Raw genomic sequence first — 24,378 nt, forward strand, 5'->3', positions numbered from 1 at the left:
TCTTCTGAGGCAAGGACACTGAAGGAGGAGACTATTGTAATATAGCGCAGATGAGAGATGTGGGTCTGAACTAAAGTGGTGGCTACATGCTAGAGAAATAGGGACCAAATATGAGACAGAGGTTAAAGTTTGGCTACTAACTAACTGGATATGTGAGGTCCTGAGACATTGTTCTATCCAATGTACATTCCCTAGTATTACTAATATACATCATTTGCCTACTTTTTTGATAGCCCCTACATGTTATAACTGCCATTTTGATTACTGTTTTGACATGGTTGGCATATCACCTCCCTGAACCTCATTTTCTTCATCTGTAAAATAAAGAGGATTTTTAAAAGATATTTTTGAGATACCTTATAATTCTAGATCTATAATTCTGGGGTCTCAAATTCAGGATTCTTGAAGGATTTGGATTTGGATTTAGAAAGCAACCTGTTATTAATTTGATTGGCTTAATTCCTAGACAATTCGTTTCAATTCTGATTTTCCAAGGATACAAATTTGATTTTATAGAACCAAATCTTCAAATGCTATTTTATATAATAAAATATACAATTTTATGATAAAAATAAAACAAATTTTTATTTAAACCGAGGTGAGGGAACCTCAACCAAAAAACAAAACAAAACAAAACTGTGATTGTATAATAGAAGAGGCTTCTGTTGGACTTTCCTGCTCATTAACTTCCCTTACTTTTAAAATCCCAAAGTCGGGGTTTTTTTTTGGTAGGAATACAGACACACACACACACACACACACACACACACACACACAAGAGAGAGAGAATATAATTTCTTACCTCCCAGTGAGTTTATTTGAGTTGATACACTTTCTCTGTCATAAAGCTGGCTCTGCAGTTCATCCACCCGCTGGAATGCATCCAACTTTAAAACTCGTTCTTGGGCAAGCTGGCTTCTTATCTAATAAGATGAGATAGATCACATAAATATATGTTTTATAGGAAGTAAGATTTCACAGGAATACACACAATTTTCATTTAGCTAGTAAGCATGTGTTCGTGAAAATTCTGTTTGGTCTGGGATCCAATAGAAAGGCCTTTCAGTGGGTAAGTGGACTAGGACACCAAGAACCTTTTAGAAGCAGAGAGGAGCAATGGAACGTCCTTGTCACGCCCTGGTTGGGATGGGTATGGCTCAGTTGGAGTGGATCTAAGTGGATCTAATGGCGTGGATAAAACAACTAAGATCTACAGACGACTGTTGATTGTGGCTTGCCTTCTATTTGACTGCAGAGAAGATGGGTTTGGGCTTTTTTAGTGGCATTTCAAAATTCCTGAGCTAGTGCCATTAGAAAATGTTCAGCAAAATCTCTGTGACGTTCCTTGCTACCATGGTAGACAGACTCCAACCTGCTCAATCACAAACTAAGATTGAAAAACTCGTGACACGGATAAGTGGAGAATTAGGTTGCATGCATATCCAATGGTGGTTGCTGCTAGCTGCATCACTTATGTCAAATGTCCTGATACAAGGTTCTCATGTTATTCCCTTTCTTCCTTAGCTATATTTTGATGTCAATGGATGGTAGTAATAGGTGAGAAACAAGTGAAAAACCAATGACAGGCTGAGTAGCCTTAACTAAACATACTCGTACCCAACAAGAAGACATCTTCTGGACATAGGCCCTAATATTCAATGTAACTTTTTTTACTCACATGACCTAGTGAATCCTGTTGCCAAAATCATCTGAGAAGAATATTCCTAGATTAGGGGATTGTAGCAAAGTCTAGGGGTCAATTCAATTTTTGCAAAAGCTGTTTCCTTTCTCATGCAACCCATGAATGAACCACAGACTCATGTGGCCTTTTTTCCCAATTGGATTCTTGCTCAGACTCTTTCATACAGGCAGAATAACTTGGTTTATCTTTATTCCTACCCTCCTCAGGAGTGTACTAAGAATCTATCTGTCTATACAACAATAAAGATGCTCCTAATTCTCCCAGAATGATCTCATTTAGATACATTCAGTAAAGTGAACTGTGTATTTGTAGATAGGCTAAATGTTATTCTATCATCAGAAACCGTCTCTTGGGCAAGGTTCACAGCTAATCCCAGGAGATTTTTAGTTGAGCAGATATTAAGTCACTGAGAGATTAGGGGAATCACCCAGAGTCGTACTGCTGGTATGCCGTAGTGATGGGGATTTTGAATTTTTGTCTACTTTGCCATGCTTTCCTATACATTTAATAAATGGTTATTCATTAAGTGAATTAATATTTGTATGTATTGTAACTTATTCCTATGTTAGTGAAATAAACTTTTCTCAATAGTATAGTCCCACCTTTCAATTCAAACAGGTGGGGATACTTATTAAAAAGTCTTGCTTGAACTGTAGCTATTGAGAAAAGTTTATTTCACTATCTAAATAATCTATGTCAATATAAACTAAAGAAAGCTTTGAAACTGCTATCACTAATTTTCCCTTCCTTCTAGGATTCTGTAGTTAACTCAAAACAAAGACTTTGCTGATCTAATTCTTAACCTTATTAACATTTTCTCTTAAATCATCTTAAACAAATAATTCTATTTTTCTCCCTAATAAGATTTTTATTGGTGATATATTGCCTCCTGTTGGGAATACTTCTTTTTTTAAAGCCATATTCTTCCTATAACTGTTCCTTAGTTTTATTCATAAAATTCACTATCTTTAATTTTATACTTTGATATAGAAATATATTTTTTTCTTTAACACTATTTTCTTTTTGATCATCTTCATGGATGTTCTATAATCACAACAACTAATTTCATTTTACTGTTCTGTTCTTTTTATGATCTCTCGTTTTTTATTTTCTTTTTAGTTTAAACTTTTTGGTCTCCCTATAAGTTTTCTTTTTTTGTTGTTGTTTTTTTTTTTAATAAGTTTTCTATAAACTGATAACCATGGTCGTCTGTCATATCCTAATTTTGCCAACAATTAACTGTTACCTTGGACAAATCACTTAAACTCCCCATGCCTGTTTGTCTAATCCAACCCTTTCATTTCTCATGATCCTTCTAGACTTCCAAGTTGTAAGATCTGTGAGATTTTTATGGTGTTATATATTTTGTATAAGAATATCACAACTCTTCCCACCTCTATTGCCTTTTCTTTCATTTTTCCTTCTATTATTATCCCTACTTTTATGGAATTTCCCAAACTATTTATTCTGATTCAGGAGGCATAGTATCTGAGTTCATATATTGGCTCTGATGCTCTTTGACCTCAATTTCTTGGGTTGAACTAGATGGTCTTAAAAAGCTCCTGTTTTTAATCATTAAATGTGTGTCAAGGAGCTAAAAGAGGGTTATGAGCAAAGTTCAAAGAGCAAAGAAAAATCTTCTTGTTGATACTGTAAGGCCCTTTTTGTTGGTCCTCTCCTCTGATCTGAGGTTACCTGTTGGATTTCTTTCTTAATTTTCTTTTGCTGGAATTGGCCCATTTTAGAAGACCTTTCTGCTTCCTCTGTAAGAAGACAGAGCCTTCGTTCTTTCTTCTCTATGTCTTCCAAGAGTTTCTCCATGCTGGATGTTTTCATTATATCCAACTGCTGCCTATTTAGAGTTTCCTGGGTCATTTTGTATTCCAGTTCTTTAAACAACTGTTTCTAAATTGGAGAAATGCAAAGCATGATTGAAAATGGCTACAAAAAGAGTAATCTTTGCCAATCCAGCAGAGAACTTAGAGCTGATGCACGCCTGCATTTACTAGTTGGCAGCTGAACAAGGGTACACCATTGGACTCAAAATTCAAGGGGAATATTGAAGGAATTTTCTCTCTCCAGTTCATAGGATCATAGACCTCCAGTTTACAAATTATACATTTCTGCGATGTACACAAGTAATTTCATTCATTTATTATCAGGAAGGCAACACAATTATTAATTTCGTCACTCAATGACATAGGCTGTGAATAAGCATTTAACAAAAAGGTGAAATAAAGTGAAAATTATGTCAGGGCAATCAAATACTTGTTCAATAGTAGTTTCAGTGCCGTCTGACTGCGCAACCCCATTTGGAGTTTTCTTAGTAAAGATAATGAAGTGATTTGTCATTTCTTTCTCCAGCTTTTTACAGATAAGGGCAACTGAGGCAAACAGGGTTAAGTACTTGCCCAGAGTCACACAGCTGGTAAGTATCTGAGGCCAGATTTAAACTCAGAGAGATGAATATTCCTGATTTCAGGCCCAGCACACCATCCATTGTCTCATCTAGCTACCTACCTACACTCTAGAATAGCAAATATATAATATGTAATAGAATCTAACATACCTTTAAAATTCCAGACCCTGACACTAAATATAATAAATGTTATAACGAATATCATGTGCTTCCATTTTTAGTAATTAACAAGCATTTATTAAACATTTATCAGACATTGTGATAGGTATGGGGGACAAAAAGACAAATGAAACAGTGCTTTCCCTCAGGAAGCTTATATTCATTCTATAGGAGACTACCTGTAGACATATAAATGCAAAACAAAAAAATATATATATATATACATATATAAAGTATAAAATAATTTCAGGGAGGAGCAGCTGGATGGTAAGGAATGATCTCACATAGTCTTTAAGCTGCTCTTTGGAGGAAACTTTGGAGGAAACTAAGAATCAGAGGAGACCAGGTGTCCAGGGCATGTGTGGGGTTTTGAGAAAAAATATACAGGTGTGGGGTATGTGCAAAAATACAGAAATGGGAAGTAGAATGTCTTGTGTGAAGAACAGAAAGAAAATTGGTTTGGCCAACCATAAAATGGATAGGAAACTCAATCACAGATAACACAAAGAGTGCAGCATGTTATAGAAGTCAGAATGATGCACTCACTACCCTTAGCACGATAGCAAAAGGTACTGGGAGTGTTGAGCTTGGCTCTGCTACTGAGTCTCTGCGACTGCCTAAATCAGGTTCTTGTTGGTACACTAAAAAAAAGGAGGAAAATCTACCTCTGCAAAATTTTGCGGCTGGCAATGCTAAGACTATATAGTCAGCTCAATTTCCATAGTTAAAGAGACAGCCAAAATCTTGAATAACAAAGGGGCTACTTCTCTTTGGCTGTGTTTTTCAAGTGACATTTTAAATACTGGTAAGCCCTAGTGTACCAGGAGTTAATAATACTTACTTTTTCTTTTCACATAGAGCTCTTTAAAGTTTACAAAGTGTTTTCCTCGCAATGCCATTGAGAGGTAAGTTTATAAAAAGTTATAGTCTCATCATTTGACAGAGAAAGAAAGTGATCAAAGATCAAGTAACTTGCCCATAGTCCCCCAGCTAGTAAGTGTCAGAGCAGGAATTTGGGTCGGGTTCTCCTGACTCCAAGAGTCTCATTCTTTCCCCTCTTCTCCTGTCATTTGAAACAAAAGGCTGAAATGGCTTTGCAAGGAAATAACTCAAGAGTCTAGAAAGTTGTCCACTCCTTATTTTGTCCAACTTGCTCCTTCATGCCCAGGATGGATAGAATCATTTCTCAGATGGAATGCCTATAGCTCAGCTGCTTTTTCTATGTTTGTTTTACGTCTTGCTTATTTTTCTTTCCCTATTTTATTTTTGTTGTTGCTGTTGATTTTTGGCTTTGGGTTTTGGGGGTTTTTTTGGTGGGGGATGATGGGAAAGGGAGATCCCGATACGCACTTCTCAGATGGAATGATTAAACTTCAGCTGCTTTTCCTACATTGGCCTTATGTCTCGCTTATTATTCTTTCCCTGGTTTTGTTTGGTTTTGGTTTTTTGGTGGGGGATGAAGGGGAAGAGAGATCTTGGTACATTTGGCCAAGTAGTTGGAATAAGGGACAAGTGCTGTGCATCCATAATTCCTGAGTCAGAAGTAGAAAAGGAGAGAGATGGAGGAATGAGAGGACCCTGGTATTCATCTTCCTTCAAACTATAGTCCTATTGCTAAATACTGTCATTGATCTTTTATTATAGAACCTATAATATGCTGTGTAGTTCTGATTGATTTGGTTTGATGCTTTCTGGATAAATCATAAATATTCTAACATGTCAGAATTGGAAGATACCTTAGAAATAATTTAATTCAGTTCCAGGCAGAGGCACAGGGAAAGAGAGGTGGCAAAGTCCCAAGTACCTGCTTTTCAAGCTGTTTCTCCATCTTCAAACTCCCTGTTTGAGATTTGGCAAGAGCCTTCCTTAAAGCCAGTAATTGTTGTTGCAATAAAATACTCTCGTGTTCAGCCATTATCTTGACTCGCAAATATTTTTTTTTACTTTGTATAGCTTCCTATGAATCACCAAAAAAGATGGTAAAGAAATTTCATTTCAGTTTTTTTCCCCACAAGTTACTTAATCTTTGTCTCTGGATCTGTAGAACTACCTCATGTTTCTAGTTCTTAATATTTATTCTCAAAACCTGTTTCCACAGTGTGTGAATAATGAGGTAGATGAGGATCAATGAGAAATGTGTCAAAATACTAAATTTCTCCAAGTCACTATCAATTTTTGTTTTAAATTAAAATGTTTTTTGGTAATTTTACTTTCTTCATAAAAGGACACAGAGACAGTTACTTCAGAAGATATGCATGTATTGACAATTTTTTGGACAAATAACCTGCAAAATCCCAGCAAAAATTTCTCCATGAATTTCTTTTCTTATATTTTCCATTCAAACTTTCCAATCTTCTCTCCCTATTATTTGTTTCCTATTGTTCCTTTCTCATTTCTCCCAAGACAATGGCATTTAGTAGTTTATATCTTCCATCCTCCATGGTTTGAGTCACTCATCAGACTTCCTTCAACAAGACAACTGATTTCTATAGAAAAATGCGTTGTCTACATTTTGTGGGTAGCATGCTACCTATGGTAGTTGTGAACTAAAAAGGTGATCAGTGCCTCCTGAGCTATAATTTTTCTTTTAAGCTTTTTTGCTCAGGCTTGCTCACCTTCTCTGCATTTCTTAGCTGTCTCTGGAGCTGCTGTTGCTGGACAGTTAGTTTCCAGTGACTTACAGTCTTCATCTTGCACACCAGCTCCTCGAGGCGCCTGTTCTCCTCCTGGAGGGTCTGAAGCTGCTCCTGCTAATGAAAGGACATGATCCCTTTTTACTTTCGGGAAAAGTTGAGACTTTAACTTTTGGTAGCAGACACAGACCTTCCCCAAGAGTTCTGTCAGTCATACATTCTAAGGCTAAGGGGTAAGTAAGTCCTAAGTGCCATGCTGTTGGAGAAAATACAGGGAAAAGGAACCCAAGTGGGAGCGAGCTGCAGAGACAAACACTAGCATGAACTATTCGGATTCTTGCACTAAATTAAATCACTTACTTTGGCCAAGTTTTCTTTCACTCCATTAGCAACTTTGCCTAAGCCAATTTTTTTCTTCAAATCAATCATACTGTCAACCCCTTCTTTTCTCACTTCACTGATGAGATCACACACTTTCCGAGACATTTTAAGTTGATGCTCATCCAATTTCTCCTGCCGAGCAAAGAGTGGTTAATAATGTGCTGCATTTAGGGATTGGGAGGGTGGGGTGGGATGGATATCTGGCCTTCCCTAGAATGAACTCTAATGATTCCAGCCAAAAGGCATAATTCATAAGGCATTTTATATTGTTGTACATGAGCTAGAGAGCTTGGAGCTTTTCAGATTTAGACTGAGAGCTGGCAAGGAAAGTCCTTAAAAACCTTCTAATCAAACTCCTTCATTTTGCAGAATCAGACGTGCCTAAAGTTACTTTCTGAGGCAAGATTCAAGTCCCCTAATAATCTAATACTGGATCTAGGGTTCTTTCCACTGAATCATTGCAATTTCCTTTTGGCAAAATGTGCCTTCCTGGTTGAGAAGAATCAGATGAGGAGGCTGCTTATGACTACTGAAGGCTGCTTGGTAATTGCAAGACTGGCAATTTAGCTGTGTTCACATGCTGAGTCTGACCCATTCAAAAGCACTTCTTTGGACCAATTGTGCCATGCTAAACTAAGAGGCCAACATACTGAATATTTACAGCGGCCCCCTTATCAATCAGATAGCAGAGAAAACCACCACTTCATAAAACATTGGTAGTGCAAACAAGATTTTAAAAAAACAACTAAAAACTTAATTTTTTTTTTTTTGGTGCTTGTATATCCCAATGCCTGGCCCAAAAGTAGTTGCTTAATAAATACTTATTGACTGATAGAGGGACATCTATGTTTTAAAAACAAAAAGGCTCATTAGAGGAAAGACTATTGTTGATTTTTCTCTCTCTGGCAAACAGTTTTAGGGTATAGTGTATAATTAGGCCTAAAATCCTATTAATTTAGAACTCCCACTGTAGATAACTTGTCTGGGCAATACACTACATCTGGGATTCCAGTGACACAAGGAAACCACTCAAAAATTGCCAGGTAGGACCTAGAATATACCTACTTTGATGTGTAAACAGGTTGCAAATAAGGCTTGAACTAATGCTTCATATTCTTCTTGGACTTCTTTTCTTATCTTTTCCTTAAGGTTGATATTCTCGTCTTCTAGATCGGTGAGTTTGGCTCTGAGAGCAGTGATTTCCAAGATCATATTCTGTATGTGCCCTGTTACCTAGCACAGGACATTTCAAGAATGGACGATGGTTTAGAAATGCAGTGAGCAAAGAGTTTACATAGAGCTGTTTTGTGAACCACAGAAACCCAGACCTGAAACTCAATGGCTTAAGGAAAACTATCTTTTGAACCTTGAATGAACAGGGAGAATTTACAGTTGCATAAGATGCCAGACAGAGCTAAGTTTGCATCTACAGGAGGTCAAAATAACCAGTCAGTGATTTTTTTTCACTGTTATAAGAACAGTATCTGTGACTTTTTTCTTTCTTTTTCAGTATGTGTATCCCTAAATTGTTTTTCACCTTCTCGGGTCAAATATTCACTAACCTATGTAGTTAGGAAGCCTGTTTTCAATGGCCTCCAAAGAAGGATAAGCGAATTAGAAGATAGAAAGATAATTAGAAGAAGAAAGATAACCTCTCTGTGAGCATTTCTCCAATTTTTTTTGTGCAAATTCTAATATATCATTTTCTGGTGATCATTGGGAATCTAGTGTCCAAGCTGGCACAACTACTCAAAAATACCTGTTATATAGACTAATCCAGAGAGAAGAGAATGAGAGAAATGGAGTTAAGTGAGTGGCATCTAACCAACCTGATGAACATTTTCAGATGGACTTTGAGCTGTTCTCACTGCATTTAGTTCCTGGAAACCAAACAACAACAAATAAAATATAAGGGCAAGAAAGTAAGGGTAGGAACCAGCCTCAAAGTGCAATCATCTGTAAGATGAAAAAGCTGTAAAATGTTGGGGTTTGTCTTTAAGAAAAAGGTAGCACTTATATAGTGTTGAAAGGTTTGGAAAGCATTGTACAAATATTTCATTTTTATAGAGGTAGGCACTATTATCATCCCTGTTTTACAGATGAAGAAACTGAGGCAGGCTGAAGTTGAATGACTTGCACAAAGTAGCCAGTGCCTGAAGCTGGATTTGAACTAAGTAAGGTCTTTCTGACTCCGAGTCCAGGACTGTATCCGCTGGGCCATCTAGCTTACTGTCTATTACTAGTTGCTTAAAGACTTTAAATATGTCTTCTACCTTTGAATCTAATCTGAGACCCAGAGAAAGGAAATCAAATAACCAAGATTGCACAGCTAGTTAGCATCCAAGATAGGACTAAAACTCATGTCTCCTTATCTCCCAACCAATAATTGGGAAAAAAATTAATTCTTTTTTCATTATACCAAACTGGTCCTTCCTGTAAGCTTTGCCATCTACAATGAACCTCAGTAAAATATTAACTCTATGGTCAGGGCAGAGATTGTTTCCATTTTGTCTAAATATAATACTTAACACATAGCAAACATTCAAAAATGCTTGTTGAGTTGAATTGAAATAAGCAAAGCTGCTAACTTTTTCATTCATTATGATTGGTTCAAAAAGTCACCAATTCATGCTGCTGAGTTCCAAGATTTTGCAGAGTGCAATGGCCCTAAAGAATTTAGTCTATACTTATTGCCTAGTTGGTGACTAGCAGAGATTATAACAATATAGAATTTTCAATTGTCCTTTTTAAAGTGGAAGGAAATGATCATGAAAATTCAATATAGACGGCAATCTTAAAGTTATTCATATTTGACTTTTATGTGAATCATTTGACTTTTTTCTGTTATGAACTCACTTTCTAATTATTTTTCTTGAGTGGATATTGAAATTTTATAGCCATTTTGTTGTGAATGCTGTTTGGAACAGATTTGTATTTGTGATAAAGTGAGTTTTCCTGGAACCTCACCAATATATGGCAGTCTCATTTATAAGAGGGCAGTTAGGGTAATACAGTAAATAGAACACTATACATTAGTTAGGAAGAAATCTTCGAATTCAAAACCTGCTTCGGATACTTACTGTATGTATGGACAGATCACTTATCCTTGTTTGCCTCAGTTTCCTCATCTGTAAAATGAGCTGGAGAAGGAAATGGCAAATCCCTCCTGTATCTTAGCCAAGAACCCAAAATACAGTCTTAGAGAGCTGGACATGACCAGAAAAAGAGGTTTCAGAGCATGAACTCTGAGAGCTGAGTAAATGCCAAAGTCCATAGGATCTTAGCTCTGGAGCTGGGAGGGACTAAAGAAGGTGATCAGAAGGTTTAAGCAGCTCAAGAGGGACTTCTGACCCCAAATCCAGAACATGGGATTTATCAGGAGTGCGCAGTACTTCCTGAGGTAGGGCAGGGAGAGCAATTCTACCCCTCACTTCTGCTTCTGTCACAATCTAATATTTTATATTTTTCCATGAACCCACGCCAGTACTAATGCTACAGAGTATTGACTGCACAGCTTAGAGTCCCGGGGTTTAAAGAAAACAGATCCACTAAAATAAGCAGTATGGAAGTAGGATTCACCCCTAGTCATTTCACAGCAGAAAAGCCATTCTGTTTTCTTGGCTTTTTGCAAGTTAATAAATAGAACTCTCCTTCAAGACTCTTTTTAAGACATGGCCCTTCCACTCCCATCTATATATACTTGTTCCTTCTGGTAGAGCATCTGATTGGCCTGCTGCAACAAATTTTCATAAAACATGGAGTAGGTCTCAAAGTTGCTACGTTCTCTAGCCATCACATCACAGCCCAGAGAAAGGAGACACATCTCTAAGTGCTCTTTCTTAAAAGTGATCTGTAAAAGAAAGAGATGATCATTAGCATCCATGAACCTAAGTCTGAAAAGCCTCATCACTGTGAAAAACAGTTGACGGTACTCTTGATCCTGCTTCTTATGTTTCCCTTCTAGAAGCCTTTGGACTTAGGTCTGGCCTGCCAAGGTTCCCCCCTCCACCCCATGTCCTTTCACTCTCTTTCTCTGTGAGATTTGTAGTGGCCTTTGAAAGACAGATGAGATCTAGACAGATACACAGAGAGAGACAGAGAGAGAGAAAGAGAGAGAGGGAGGGAGAGGAAGAGAGAGGAGAGAAGAAAGAGAGAGAGAGAGGAGGGAGGGAGAAGGAGATAGAGAGAGAGAAAGGGAGAGATTGTTTTAATAGAGATCAATCTCATTATCCTACACTATCATTTCAAGACAAAACATAATGTAATTCAAGGAAAGAAGTGGAGAAGAGGGGAGGTCACTGTATTTAAAAAGGTTAAATAGAATCTGGTGAATTGTGATACATACCTCAAGCTCACCATCTTGGTAACTTTCCATTAATCGCTGTATAAAAATTTCAACTATCTGTGGCCTTAAAATGGACACATTTTCTTTAATAACATGGTGTTTCCAGAGTTCTGGAGAGGAAAAATATAACACCCCACCAAAACAAAAACAAAATGTTATTGTCAATAAAAATCAAGCCCAGTATTTCTTTGATAACAATCTAGACACTCTCTTCTCAAAGGCAGTGAATGGAACACCATGACAAGGTGACTTGGTCCTTTTTTCCTAGTTTAGCATCTTTAATGTTATGAACACTTAAATGTTTGTTGAAATGAATTAGAATATTGAGGGGGCACTTTAGGAAATAGGTCTTTTATTCCGGTGCATAATTAATTTTCCCCTGGTTCAAGATATGGATATTGTATATATATATATATACATATATTTCACAATATCTATCTATCTATCGGCTACTTCAGAAATAAAAGGAGATTTTCTGTCCTCACTGGCATAGTGGATGGTGGAGGGTCAGTTTTGGAAGTTCTAGGTTCAGCTCTTGTTTCTGGAACTGAATGTGTAACCAACTTAACCTCTTATATCTTAGATAAGCTTTTCCAAAGACTTCTTGGTAAGTTATGCTAAGATGTACATGAGTAAAGAAAGTTTCCACTCTGAAGAAACTTTTCTAATTTAGCATTTTATTTTTCCCCCATATATAAAAAAAGTTTTTTAACATTTGTTTTTAAAACTTTGAGTTCTTGATTTTCTCCTCTCCTCTCTTCCTACTCACCACCCCCACCCCTGCCCCCATTGAAAATACAAGTAATTCAATAAAGATTATCCATGACTTGCATTTCTTTAAAAAATTATGTTGAATCACATAGTTTAGACAGAAATGAGAAAACCCCCATTCTTACCCATGAAATCATCCTAAAGACTCAAAGTCAAGAGGTCCAGATAATTGACTTTATGCAAAAAGGAGGATAAAGAGAACCAAGAAATAAAATCATGACAAATATTTTGGAATCAGTGATTTTTACCAGTGCAGGCTTTTCTATGTTGACACAAATTTATTTATTTTTTTTATCTAAGTAGAGAATCTTGAGTTTCTATGGCTGAAATAGCATCATTTATTGGCCAGCCCTTAGTTGATAAAACTTTTAGAACTTGTTGAGACTGATCCTTACACAAAATATTTTACCCTTAAAGACTTTCCAATTTGATAAACCAACTCCCCCTCAAGCTTAAAGTCATTTAAGAATTTATGGTCACCTCCATGTAGGATAGGACTATGGAATAGGCCATTCATGGAAAAATAGATGATTTTCTGGTTAAAAAGGTAAGCAAGGGTTTTGTGCCAAGTAAAAAATATTAAAATAAATCACTTTGAGTAATTGTTTTAAAATAAATTTTTATTGATATCTTTGATTTTTATATTGTTTACATTTCTCCCAGTATCTCTTTCCCTGCCCCGCTCCCCAAAACCATCTTATATAACAAAAAAAAATTTTTCAAGAAAAGCAAAAACAGAAGAAGAGGGGGGAAAATCAGCAAAACATATCTAGCATTTAACATGGTCTGACATACAATAAGTACTTAATAAAATATGGATTGACTGACACTGAAAAAATCTAAAAATATATGCCATGTTCCACTTATCTGTAGATCTCCTACCTTTACAAAGAAGTAGGGGTGGGTGCCTTCTCATATTTTCTCTTTGGGGCCAAGCTTGTTTTATTATTATATTTTAACTCTGAGTGATTATAACGTCTAATCTTGGCCCCAGAGAAAAGGAGGCAGCACCTCCTTCCTTTTGGGTGAGAAGTATAAACTTATGGATGAGGAATGCAGCAAGATCAGACATGGTTACTCAGTTAGTTTGACTTCACGTTGTTACAAAGAAAGGACTGGGGGGATCCAGAAGGATGTCCAGAAAGGACTGGGATATAGAAGCAAGTAAAAGCTCATTTTAAAAGAATTGTGGGTTTTTTCTGATAGCATTTAGACCATTGTCATATTATACCAATTTACCAGATCTGACCATTTTCCTGTACATATCCCCCTGGAGATCTTGTGAAAGGTCTGTCAATAAAGAGGATTTTATTAAGGGTCTACTTATTTCAGGCACTGTTTTGGGGGTTAGCAGGGCATGAAAAGACAAAAGCAAAACTATTCTATTCCTTTTGCTTTTCAATTTTTAAAAAATGTATTTATTTATTTTAATATACATTGCTTTATGAATCATGTTGGGAGAGAAAAATCAGAACAAAAGAAAAGCTATGGGAAAGAAAAAGATAACACAGAAAAAAAAGTGAACATAGCATATATTGATTTACATTGAATCTCCATAATTCTTTTTCTGGATTCTGATGGCATTTTCTATCCAAAGTCTATTGGGATTGCTTTGGATCACTGAAGATCCAAGTCTCTCATAACTGATCATCTCACATTTTTGCTGTTTCTATGTACAATGTATTCCTGGTTCTGCTTCTTTTGCTCAGCATCAGTTCATGTAAATTTTCCCAAGTCTTTCTAAAATCAGTTTGTTCATCATTTTTTATAGAATAATAATAACATTCCATTATCTTCATATACTACAACTTATTCAGTTATTTCTCAATTGATGGGCATCTACTCATTTTCCAATCCCTTGCCAGCACAAAAAGAGCCGCTACAAACATGTTTGCACATGTGGGTCCTTTTCCCTCCTTTATGATTTCCTTGGGAAACAGACCCAGTAATGGCATTTCTTTAGGCATACTTCCAGATTGCTCCCCAGAATGGTTGGATCATTTCACAACTCCACCAACTATGCATCAGTGTCCCCAGAACTGTTCTATTCTTAAGGATCTTATTGGTAATATATGATGTGGACTTAATCTCTTTCCCTGCTTTTATCAGATATAACTAATTCCCAGACTATCCTGTTTGTATAGAGCGATTGTGAGGATGGAACTCTTTATTTATTTTTTTTTTTAATTTATTTAATAGCCTTTAATTTACAGGATATATACATGGGTAACTTTACAGCATTAACAATTGCCAAACCTCTTGTTCCAATTTTTCACCTCTTACCCCCCCCCCACCCCCTCCCCTAAATGGCAGGATGACCAGTAGATGTTAAATATATTAAAATATAACTTAGATACACAATAAGTATACATGACCAAAACATTATTTTGCTGTACAAAAAGAATCAGACTCTGAATTATTGTACAATTAGCTTGTGAAGGAAATCAAAAATGCAGGTGGGCATAAATATAGGGACTGGGAATTCAATGTAATGGTTTTTAGTCATCTCCCAGAGTTCTTTTTCTGGGTATAGCTAGTTCAGTTCATTACTGCTCCATTAGAAATGATTTGGTTGATCTCGTTGCTGAGGATGGCCTGATCCATCAGAACTGGTCATCATCTAGTATTGTTGTTGAAGTATATAATGATCTCCTGGTCCTGCTCATTTCACTTAGCATCAGTTCGTGTAAGTCTCTCCAGGCCTTTCTGAAATAGGATGGAACTCTTTATCAAGCTTCCATTGTCTATCCCCCACCTCTGAGCATCTTCCAACACCTTTTGAGATATTGATGAGCATACCTTTGGACAGGTCTGCCAGGTGCATTCCATCCGGCTCCTCCTTGATCCCTCTGAGTTCCTGCCTTTACTTCCCTGGTTTCCCTGAGAAACCCCCAAGGTGGTATTTGTCCTATAAAAGATCTGTTTGTGGTGAATCTCTTTGCTAAGTCCTTTTCAGGGCTAACCCACTAGGAGGTTCCTCTCTCTCCCTCCTCACAGTGCCTTCCCTTTCATGACATTTTTCTCCTTCCTATCATAGCTAACTCTGGTTAGTCTGCCTGACTTCTCTATGGACCTCACCTGCCAGTCAATGGCATCTTTAGGTCTTATGGCATATTGCTTTAGTGGATTCTTTCAAATTCCTTTCCTTGGTAAACTAAGCTCGGAATGTTCTCCCAACTCTGTTTCATATTTACCACTCCTGGTGCCTATTTTACCCCATCCTTTTGTCTATAACCTCTTCTCCCAAATAAGTCTACCTTTTGGCAAAGAGAATGAATGGCCATTGTGAATTTGTCACATGTTTATTTTGAACTAGGAATTTCTACCCTGACCTCATCAGTATATAAAAAACACATACAAAGTACGCACACAGTAATCTGGATGTTGGAAAGATACCAGCAGGGATGGTGGGTGATAGGAGGGATAGATCCCTATAGAGAGAGGGACAGTAAGAAAGCTTCCATGTAGAAGATGACACTTGGACTGAGTCTTAAAGTAAACAAGAACTCTTAATGTAAACAAGAACTCCCGAGAGATAGGGAGTGCATGCTAAGCAAGGGATTCAGCCAGTACAGACAAGATGGAAGATGGATTATTGTACGAAATGAAATAATATTGTGAACACTTAGCATAGTTCCTGGCACTTAGTAAAATATTTGTTTCCTTTTCCTTTATGCAAGGAATAGCAAATAAAATAGTTTGACTGGAATTTAGAATTAGAGAAGAATAATGAAAAATAAAGGTGGAAAAGCAGGGAAGAGCTGAGTTTTTTTTTAAATCTCTTAATAATAATAACCTACTATACGAGGGATACTAGGCTAAATGCTTTAGAAATATTTCATTTGATCCTTACAATCACCCTGGGAGGTGGGTATTATTATCCTCATTTTACAGATAAGAAAACTGAGGTTAAAAGACTTGTACAGGGTCATATAGCTTATGTGAGGCAGGATTTGGAGTCAAATTGTCTAGATTTCAGGGCTCTATCACCTGTACCACCTTGTTGCCTTGTGGAGGAGGAATGCTGGAAGGAAAGGAAGAGAAGAAGGGAAGAGAGACAGGTGCATTTATATTACACCTGCTACTTGCAATCCCTGGATTGTGCCAAATGCTTTATTGATCTTATCACATTTGATCCTCACAACAACCCTTCAAGTTAGGTGGGTTATTCCCATTTTACAGTTGAGGAAACAAATGGAGGTTTGTTTGGTTTTAGGGGGTTTGTTGTTGTTTTTTTTAATAGCTAAGTGTATAACACTGGCCTTAAAAGATCCTGGGGAAACTAGAGTTTCCTGAGTAGGGCACTGACACAATCAGTCCCGAGTTCTATGAAAATCAAGTTGGCAATTTTGTGAAGGACGAATTGAGGTTCAGGGAGGCTAAGTTAGAAGCAATGTGAGTCTCAGGAGTAGAGTGAAGGGGACAAATGACTGAAATATAATGGAGGGGAAACAATAAAATTTGGCAATTGTTTAAATAATAATAATAATAACAGCTAGGATTGACATAGTGCTTTAAGACTTAAAAAGCCTTTTAAAAATACCTTCTTGGTGGATATCTTCACAATAACTCTGGGACAGAAATATTATTATTATCCCCATTTTACAGATAAGGAAACTGAGGTAAACTGCTGTTAAACTACTTGCTCAAGGTCATGCAGCTAGTAAGCATCTGAAGATGGATTTAATCAGATCTCTTCCCAACTTCAGGTTCAGCACTCTGTCTACTACAACACCTCTCTTCCTAATGAGTAGAATTTCCAGGGTGAGGAAGAGGGAGGAGTTGAGGTAATACTTGGGTTGCACATGTGGGTTTGACGGCAAGGACAGTAGTGTCCTCAGTAGAAATCAGAAGTTTGGAAGAGATGTGGGTTTTAGGAGTGAGCAGGTGATAACGAGTTTTGTTTTGTGCATATTGAGTTGGGACATCCAGTTGGAAAGATATCCCAGGGGCAGCTGGTAACATGAAGCTTTGGAGAGAGAAGAGGAGGGTTTTGTGGCCAGTTCTGGGAGATGTGGTCATCCATTAAGTGGATGAGATGAAAGGGATTATTAACCTACAGTTAGGAGATGTGATGTGGATGATTATAATTCCGGAAAGGAGACTGAAGAATGTTAAAAACAGGTGAGACGGGAGCTATAAGAGCAGAATCATAAAAACCAGAGAGGAAAGAATATCTAGGTGGAGAAGGTGGACTGAGAGAAAAGGCCACTGGATGTGGAGAAGGTGGTCAAGGCAAATGTGGTAGGCAGTGGGGATCTAGGAGAATGGAGACTGAGAGAAAAGGCCACTGGATGGACCTAGTGGGTTTTTATCCTTTGTTCTTGAAGAAGACCAAAAAGACATCACTGCGTTAGAGTCGAGTTACAGTGTATCTGACTGTGGCTGGTTAGACCAATTTCTGTTTTTATTCTGTTTACTATAACACCCATTGCTTTATGAATCATGTAGGAAGAGAAAAGTCAGAACAAAAGGGAAAAACAATGAGAGAGATTTTAAAAAAACAGAAAAAAAGAGGTGAACAGAGCATGTGTTGGTTTACATTCAGTTTCTTTTTCTGGATGCAGATGGCATTTTCTGTCCAAAGTCTACTGGATTGCTTTGAATCACTGAACCACTGAGAAGAACCAAGTTTTTCATAGTTGATCATTGCACATTCTTGCTGTTATTATGTATAATGAATTCCTGGTTCTGTTTGTTTCACTTATCATCAGTTCATGTAAATCTTTCCACAGCCTCAATCACTTATTAGTGTGACCCTGGATAAGTCACTTAACCCAGTTTGCCTTAGATCTGTAAAATGAGCTGAGGAAGGAAATGGCAAAACTTTTACTATAGTATCTTTGCCAAGAAAACCCCATGAATAGTTGGACATGGCTAAATAGCAACAAGAGGAGAGAAGTGGAAGCATCAAGTATAGATAATTTTTTTCACAGATATTATCTAAGAAAGGGAGGAGAAAATATAGGACGATCACTGGAGAATAGTAGGATTGTTGGTTTTTTTAAGGATGAAGATACTTACACATTTTTGTAGGGCAGCATGATATCCCTGGCTTCCTTTCAGTTCAACTAAAATTCAACCTTCTACAATCCACTACCTTTTAATTCTAGTGCCTTCTCTCTGTTAATTATTTTCTATTCATCCTGTGTATATATATTGCTTCATATATATTTGTATGCATATTGTCTTCCCCTTGAAGGGAGTGATTGTCTTTTGCTTCTTTTTTGTATTCCCGGTGCTTCAGGAATACAGTGCCTGGCACATAGTAGGCAGTTAATAAATGTTTATTGCCTAACTCACTCAGACTAAAGTAAGAAAGAAACTGAAAATTAAAAAGTGAGAAGAATAGTGATAGAGAAATTCTCTAAGAGTCACAGTTATTAGCAGAAGTTAATTCTTCATCCTTTCTCATAGGAGTTCCCTTCTTTCCCTGACTAGGAAAAGGAGGAAAGTAAGGAATCTATGATTTAGATTTTATATTTATGTATTTTCTAGCTGTAAATATTTTTTGCAGGGGAGAAAGCAAAGCTACCATTTCAGGATAATCCCTGCCCAACATGGGAAAAACAAGGTATAGTATTCATTAGGTGAACATGCTTTTTGTTCAAGTAGTATCAAATAACAAAGCAACACAAAAACCCAATGTTTGCATGTCAGGGTACTTCCCTGCAAAATTCCCTGTTTTTGTAAATACTTGTCTGCAGCCCTTCAATCCAATCCCATTCGATAAATTAACTCAACAAAGAATTATTGAAAACACGCTACATAAAGACACTGGGTTTCTACTAATAATTAATCTTAATTCGTGTGTGTGTACTTTCTTGATATTTGGATGGTTTTTAGTCTTAGACAATACAGCTTTTGAAAGTGGCCAAACTTCACCGTTAGGAGTTGAACGCCTTTCACAGGATACGTTTTCAGACAGACCGATGGGTACATACAAAGGGTGGTGAGTGGCTAGATCTCTCTACCAACCACATCTGTTGTCTGTAAGCGCGTACTGAATATAGCCTGGCTGGAGTCCAGCAGAGGTTGGCTGTTGAGGGTTTGGCTCTGGGCAAGGTTGGAGGGGATGCAATTGAATGTAGCCCCAGGACTATTTCTCAATATGATGCTCCCTCATCACGATGTAAAGTTCAAAAATCTATCAGCAGCTGGAATCAGGGGGCTAAGGAAGGCCAAGAAAAGTAGGGCACTGATCCAACGAAAGCAATTCTTGGCAAAATAGGACTAGTTGTCTGCGTCTCATTATCAGTGTGTGTGGCCATTATTCTTATGAGATGAAGTCTCCATTTTTGGCAGAAAGAGTGACAGACACTCTGGTGGGTTGTAGTTGGACCGAGTTTCTCTTCTCTTTCTCTCCTGTCTTCAGTGTCTTTTTGTTTTCTATGTCAATGGTTTCCTTGGAAGCTTTCTAACTTCCTGAATGCAAAACCACCCTTATCTCTTTCTGAAAATTACCCAGGCTTTACGCCTTCCAGGAAGTCTGCTCTGCTTGCTAGCTGACACCTTCCTTCTCTCTGGTCTAGCAGTTATGTGACCCAAATCAAGACAGAATTAAAAATTAAAGAATAAATAAAAACAAACTGAAGTTAATTCTCTAGTTGCTTATCAATGATCACAATGATGTTGGTAATTTCATACTACAAGCTGAAAAAAATGTAATTCTTTCTTAATACTTACTAAGATGTGACCCTACTGACTAGCATTATTGGTCAAAAGGTAACTCTGTAGAATGATAGAAAACAAATTCCAATACTACAAATATAGAATTCAAAACCATTCTTGGGTATTCAATCAACAAACTGTATTAGAACCAGAGCATTTTCATAGATTGAATTGTGGCCCACACTTAAGTATTCAGATATAATATGGAGGACATAACTAATAAATGTTACTCTGTTAAATACTTGTGCAGGGATAATCTCAACTTTGGGGAATGAAAAGTTTTCAAAATACAGAAATTTACTTAAATTAAAAAAAATGATGATGATGATACCATTGGTAATAGTGCCTACTATGTGTCGGGCACTGTGCAAAGTGTTTTACAATTATTTTCTCATTTTATTCTTGCAACCATGGAAGTTAGGTGCTATTATCATTCCTATTTAAAATTTAGAAAACTGAGGTAAACACACAGATTAAGTGACTTATGAGTATCTGATACCAGATTTTGAACTCGGGTCACCTTGATTCCAAGTACAATGTTCTATCAACTTTATCACCTAATGCCATGGGAGAAGTGGATGAAGTACATATCATTCTATTTGTTTCTGGAATTGTGCTTCAGATCCTTTCAGTGAATTTACAGAAGATAAATTTATAATCTGATATTTTTATTCTATTATAAAACACAATTATTTTTGTCCAACTGGCCCATAAATGATATAAATACTATATATGCACATATGTAGTATATAGTAAGTATAAAAGGAAAGTAAGATAGTACCTTTCTTCAGAATCATTTCTATTTGAATTCCATTTAAAAAGAGATGATAATGACATAATAACAATAAAAGGCTGCCTGCCTCAGTTTCTTCATCTGTAAAATGAGGAGAACAAAAGCATCCATTTCCCAGGGTTATTGTGAGAATAAAATAATATTTGTAAAGAGCTTTGCAAAAGTTAAAGTGATATACAAATGCCAGTTATAATCATTAATCAATTGATAAACATTTATTAAGTAAATATGTTTATTATTTATTAAGTGACAATGCCACTGTTTGGGGCTGCTGGGAATTAAAAAAGAAGCAAAAGACAGTCCTTACAAGAGTTTATGACCAAACAAAAGATAGAGAGGATCACAGTAAATAAAACAGACAATTTTGATTACGTGATGTATGAAAAAGTTTTTGCACAAACAAAACTAATGCAGCCAAAATTAGGAAGAAAACAGGAAACTGGGAAAAATTTTTTTTGCATCAAATCAAAATTTACATGTCTCTGATAAAGACCTCGCTTTTCAAATAAATAGAGAATTGAGTCAAATTTATAAAAAATATAAGCCATTCCCCAGTTGGTAAATGATCAAAGAATACAAACAGATAATTTTCAGATGAGCAAATCAAAAGGTATCAATAGTTACATGAAAAAATGATCACTATTTATTAGAGAAATTCAAATTGAAACAAGTCTGAGATTCTACCTCACATCAAAGACCAACATGACAGAAAAGGAAAATGACAGGGCTTATGGGAGGGGATGTGGAAAAATTGAGACACTAATACATTGTTGGTGGAGTTGTGAACTGGTCCAACCATGAAAAAACAACTTGGAACTATGCCCAAAGAACTATAAAACTGGGCATACCCCTTGGCCCAGCAATACCACAATTAGGTCTGTAAACCAAAGAGATCAGAAGAGGGAAAAGGCGTGGTCTGTACAAAAATATTTCTATCAGTTCTTTTTGCAGTGGTAAAGAATTGGAAGACAGGATGCCCATCAAATTGGAAAATGGCTAAACAAGTTGGGGCATATGATTGCAATGGAATACTACTGTGCTATAAGAAATTATGAGCAGGATGATTTCAGAAAAACCTGGGAAGACCTATGTGCAAAATGATGCAAGATGAAATGAGCAGAAACAAAATGAGCGTTGTATATAGTAATAGCAATATTATAAAGATGGTCAACAATGACCGACTTAGCTACTCTAAGCAATACAATGATCCTAGACAATTCCAAGGGACTTATGATGAAAAATTCTATCCTACCTCCAGAGAGAACTGATGAATTCTGAGTATAGAATGAAGCATATTTAAATTTTTTTCCTTATTTTTCTTGTGTGTGCATATGTGTTTTCTTTTGTAGCCCAGCCAATATGGAAATGTGTTTTGCATGATTTCACATGTATAATCGATATCATATTGCTTCCCTTCTCAAGGTGTGGGGAAGGGGCAGAAGGGAGGAAAAGAATTTAGAACTCATTATTTTTTTAAAAAATGAATGTTTAAGAACCTTTTTTTAACATGTAATTAGAAAATATTTAATGAAATAAATAAAAAATATTTTGTCAAAAAAGATAGTTCCTGTTTTCAAAGATGTACAAAAAAAACATATATAAAGACATACAAAACAAATTATAGACAGGAGAAATGGAAGACAATGAATAGAGAGAAGACACTGGGATTAAGAGGGGATGGGGAAGATTTCCTACAAAGGTAGGATTTTAGCTGGGACTCTAAGGAAACCAGGAAGATCAGTAATTGGAGCAGAGGAAGGAGAACTTTCCAGGTATGAGAAAAGGTTATGGAGGGCTTTGAATGACAAATAACATTTTGTATTTGTTCCTTCAGGTAATTGGAAGCCACGGGGTGGGCCACATGATCAGTCACACACCTAAGAAAAATCTCTGTGGTGGTTGAATGGAGGATGGATTGAGTGGTGAAGACTTAAAGCAATGGGATATTGTAATAATAATCCAGGCCCTGTACTAGGATGGGAGAAGTGTCAGAGGAGAGAAGGGGGTGTATTCAAGAGATATGAGAAAAATGAATTCGGGCAGGCCCTGGGAAAGAGAGTGAGGAATCCTGGATGACTCCTAGGTTGTGAGCCCGGGGCACAACCCCGGGGTAATAAGGAACGTAGTGGGTTTGGGAGAGTTTAGGGGTAAAGATAATGAGTTCTGTTTTGGACAGACTGCTTTTAAGATATCTACGGACATCCATTTCAAGAGGTCTGAAAGGCATTTGGAGTCACCCAGAATAGAGATCAGCATAGAAGTCAAAGCTGGATAAGTAGATTTGAGAATCATCAGCAGATGGGAGCTGATGAGATCACCAAGTGAAATGTAGAGGGAGGAGAGAAAGGGGTTGGGACACTCGCAGTGGATGTGAGCTGCGTAAATGGGGGGAGAACCAGGAGAGAAGGGCCTCTAGAGAAGAGAATACCAAGGAGAGGAGAGGGACAGGGAATGGTGACATTGTCGGCAGAAAGAATTCTGTCAGACAGAGGAACACACTCGGCCCGGTTTGGGACATACTGAGTTGGAGGGGCAGGTGAGACATCAGCGTAGTTGTACATATGGAACCCGGGACTGGAAATAACAAAATGGAGAGTTATTTGCCTAGAGGCGTCTACACCATTCTCCAGTGTCAGAAGTGCAGGGCGGTCGCAGAGGGCCAGCACAAGCCAAGGCTTTAGAACCTCTGAGGAAGGAGTTTCAGTAAAACGTGGAACACAGAAGCTAGATTTTGCGAAGGTGAATATTTTGAGAGAAACGAGCAGAGCATCTGGTCAGATGGAAGGGCCTCCCAAGCCGACCTGCACCGGAACAAGGGCCGGGCCTGTGCCCTCCCTTACAAGCGGTCCCCCAGCCTTGGGATGAAGATCCCTAGTGGATGCTGGGGTGGGGGTGGGGACGATGCAGCCGTGTTGGTGGCCATCGGCAGAATGACGCAGAAACCCAAGGTCCCGAGGCTCTCCCAGCTTCCACAGAAGCCAGGATTCCGCCAGGCGAGGGCCCATTGCTCCATCACGCTCTGCCCAGATCCCGTCACACCTAGAGCAACGTTTCTAGTTCTAGGCACATCTTAGCACAGCCGCAGCCTGGGATCCAGAGGGAGGGAGGACCAAGGAAAAAGCGAACCAGAACAATACACACAATGACTACTCTATCACAATGCCGATGAGATCACTGACGTGAGGGCCAACGAGAAGAAGGCTTACTGCCAAGGGAGGAAACTCCCTATGCCCATGCAGGCTGCCAGTCGCGGTCTTAGGGAGCTGAGCATTTAAAGGGAGAGTGATTTGCCTAGGAAACCATATCCAGGGATTTGAACTAAATCTTCCTGCCTTCTCCACCATGAGATGCTACATCTAAAGATTAATACAAGCTTACTAATAGCAACCATCCATCTCTAGTGGAGGGGAACCATCGGCCTCCCAAGCAGTAGCTCATTTTGCTTTTGTTCATCTTTGAGAATGAAAGATGAACAGTATCCACCCATTTTGCTCCTACGTAGCT

The 24,378-nt window shown here is 37.6% G+C and overlaps 1 protein-coding gene across 1 annotated transcript in view; it reads right to left on the reverse strand.

Moving 5' to 3' along the window:
* The window catches only part of CCDC162P, a 214,336-nt gene that overhangs the window by 6,286 nt on the left and 183,672 nt on the right, over positions 1-24,378 (reverse strand). The window contains exons 38-46 of the mRNA XM_031964438.1: positions 11,640-11,749; positions 10,995-11,144; positions 9,124-9,174; positions 8,360-8,527; positions 7,274-7,426; positions 6,896-7,030; positions 6,085-6,237; positions 3,398-3,607; positions 803-923 (exon numbers count right to left, since the gene is read on the reverse strand). Of these exons, the coding sequence (XP_031820298.1) occupies positions 803-923; positions 3,398-3,607; positions 6,085-6,237; positions 6,896-7,030; positions 7,274-7,426; positions 8,360-8,527; positions 9,124-9,174; positions 10,995-11,144; positions 11,640-11,749 (1,251 nt within the window). The remainder of the gene's footprint in view (positions 1-802; positions 924-3,397; positions 3,608-6,084; positions 6,238-6,895; positions 7,031-7,273; positions 7,427-8,359; positions 8,528-9,123; positions 9,175-10,994; positions 11,145-11,639; positions 11,750-24,378) is intronic.

Source organism: Sarcophilus harrisii, chromosome 4 (assembly GCF_902635505.1).
Source record: "Sarcophilus harrisii chromosome 4, mSarHar1.11, whole genome shotgun sequence".
In the NCBI taxonomy this organism is placed as follows: domain Eukaryota; kingdom Metazoa; phylum Chordata; class Mammalia; order Dasyuromorphia; family Dasyuridae; genus Sarcophilus; species Sarcophilus harrisii.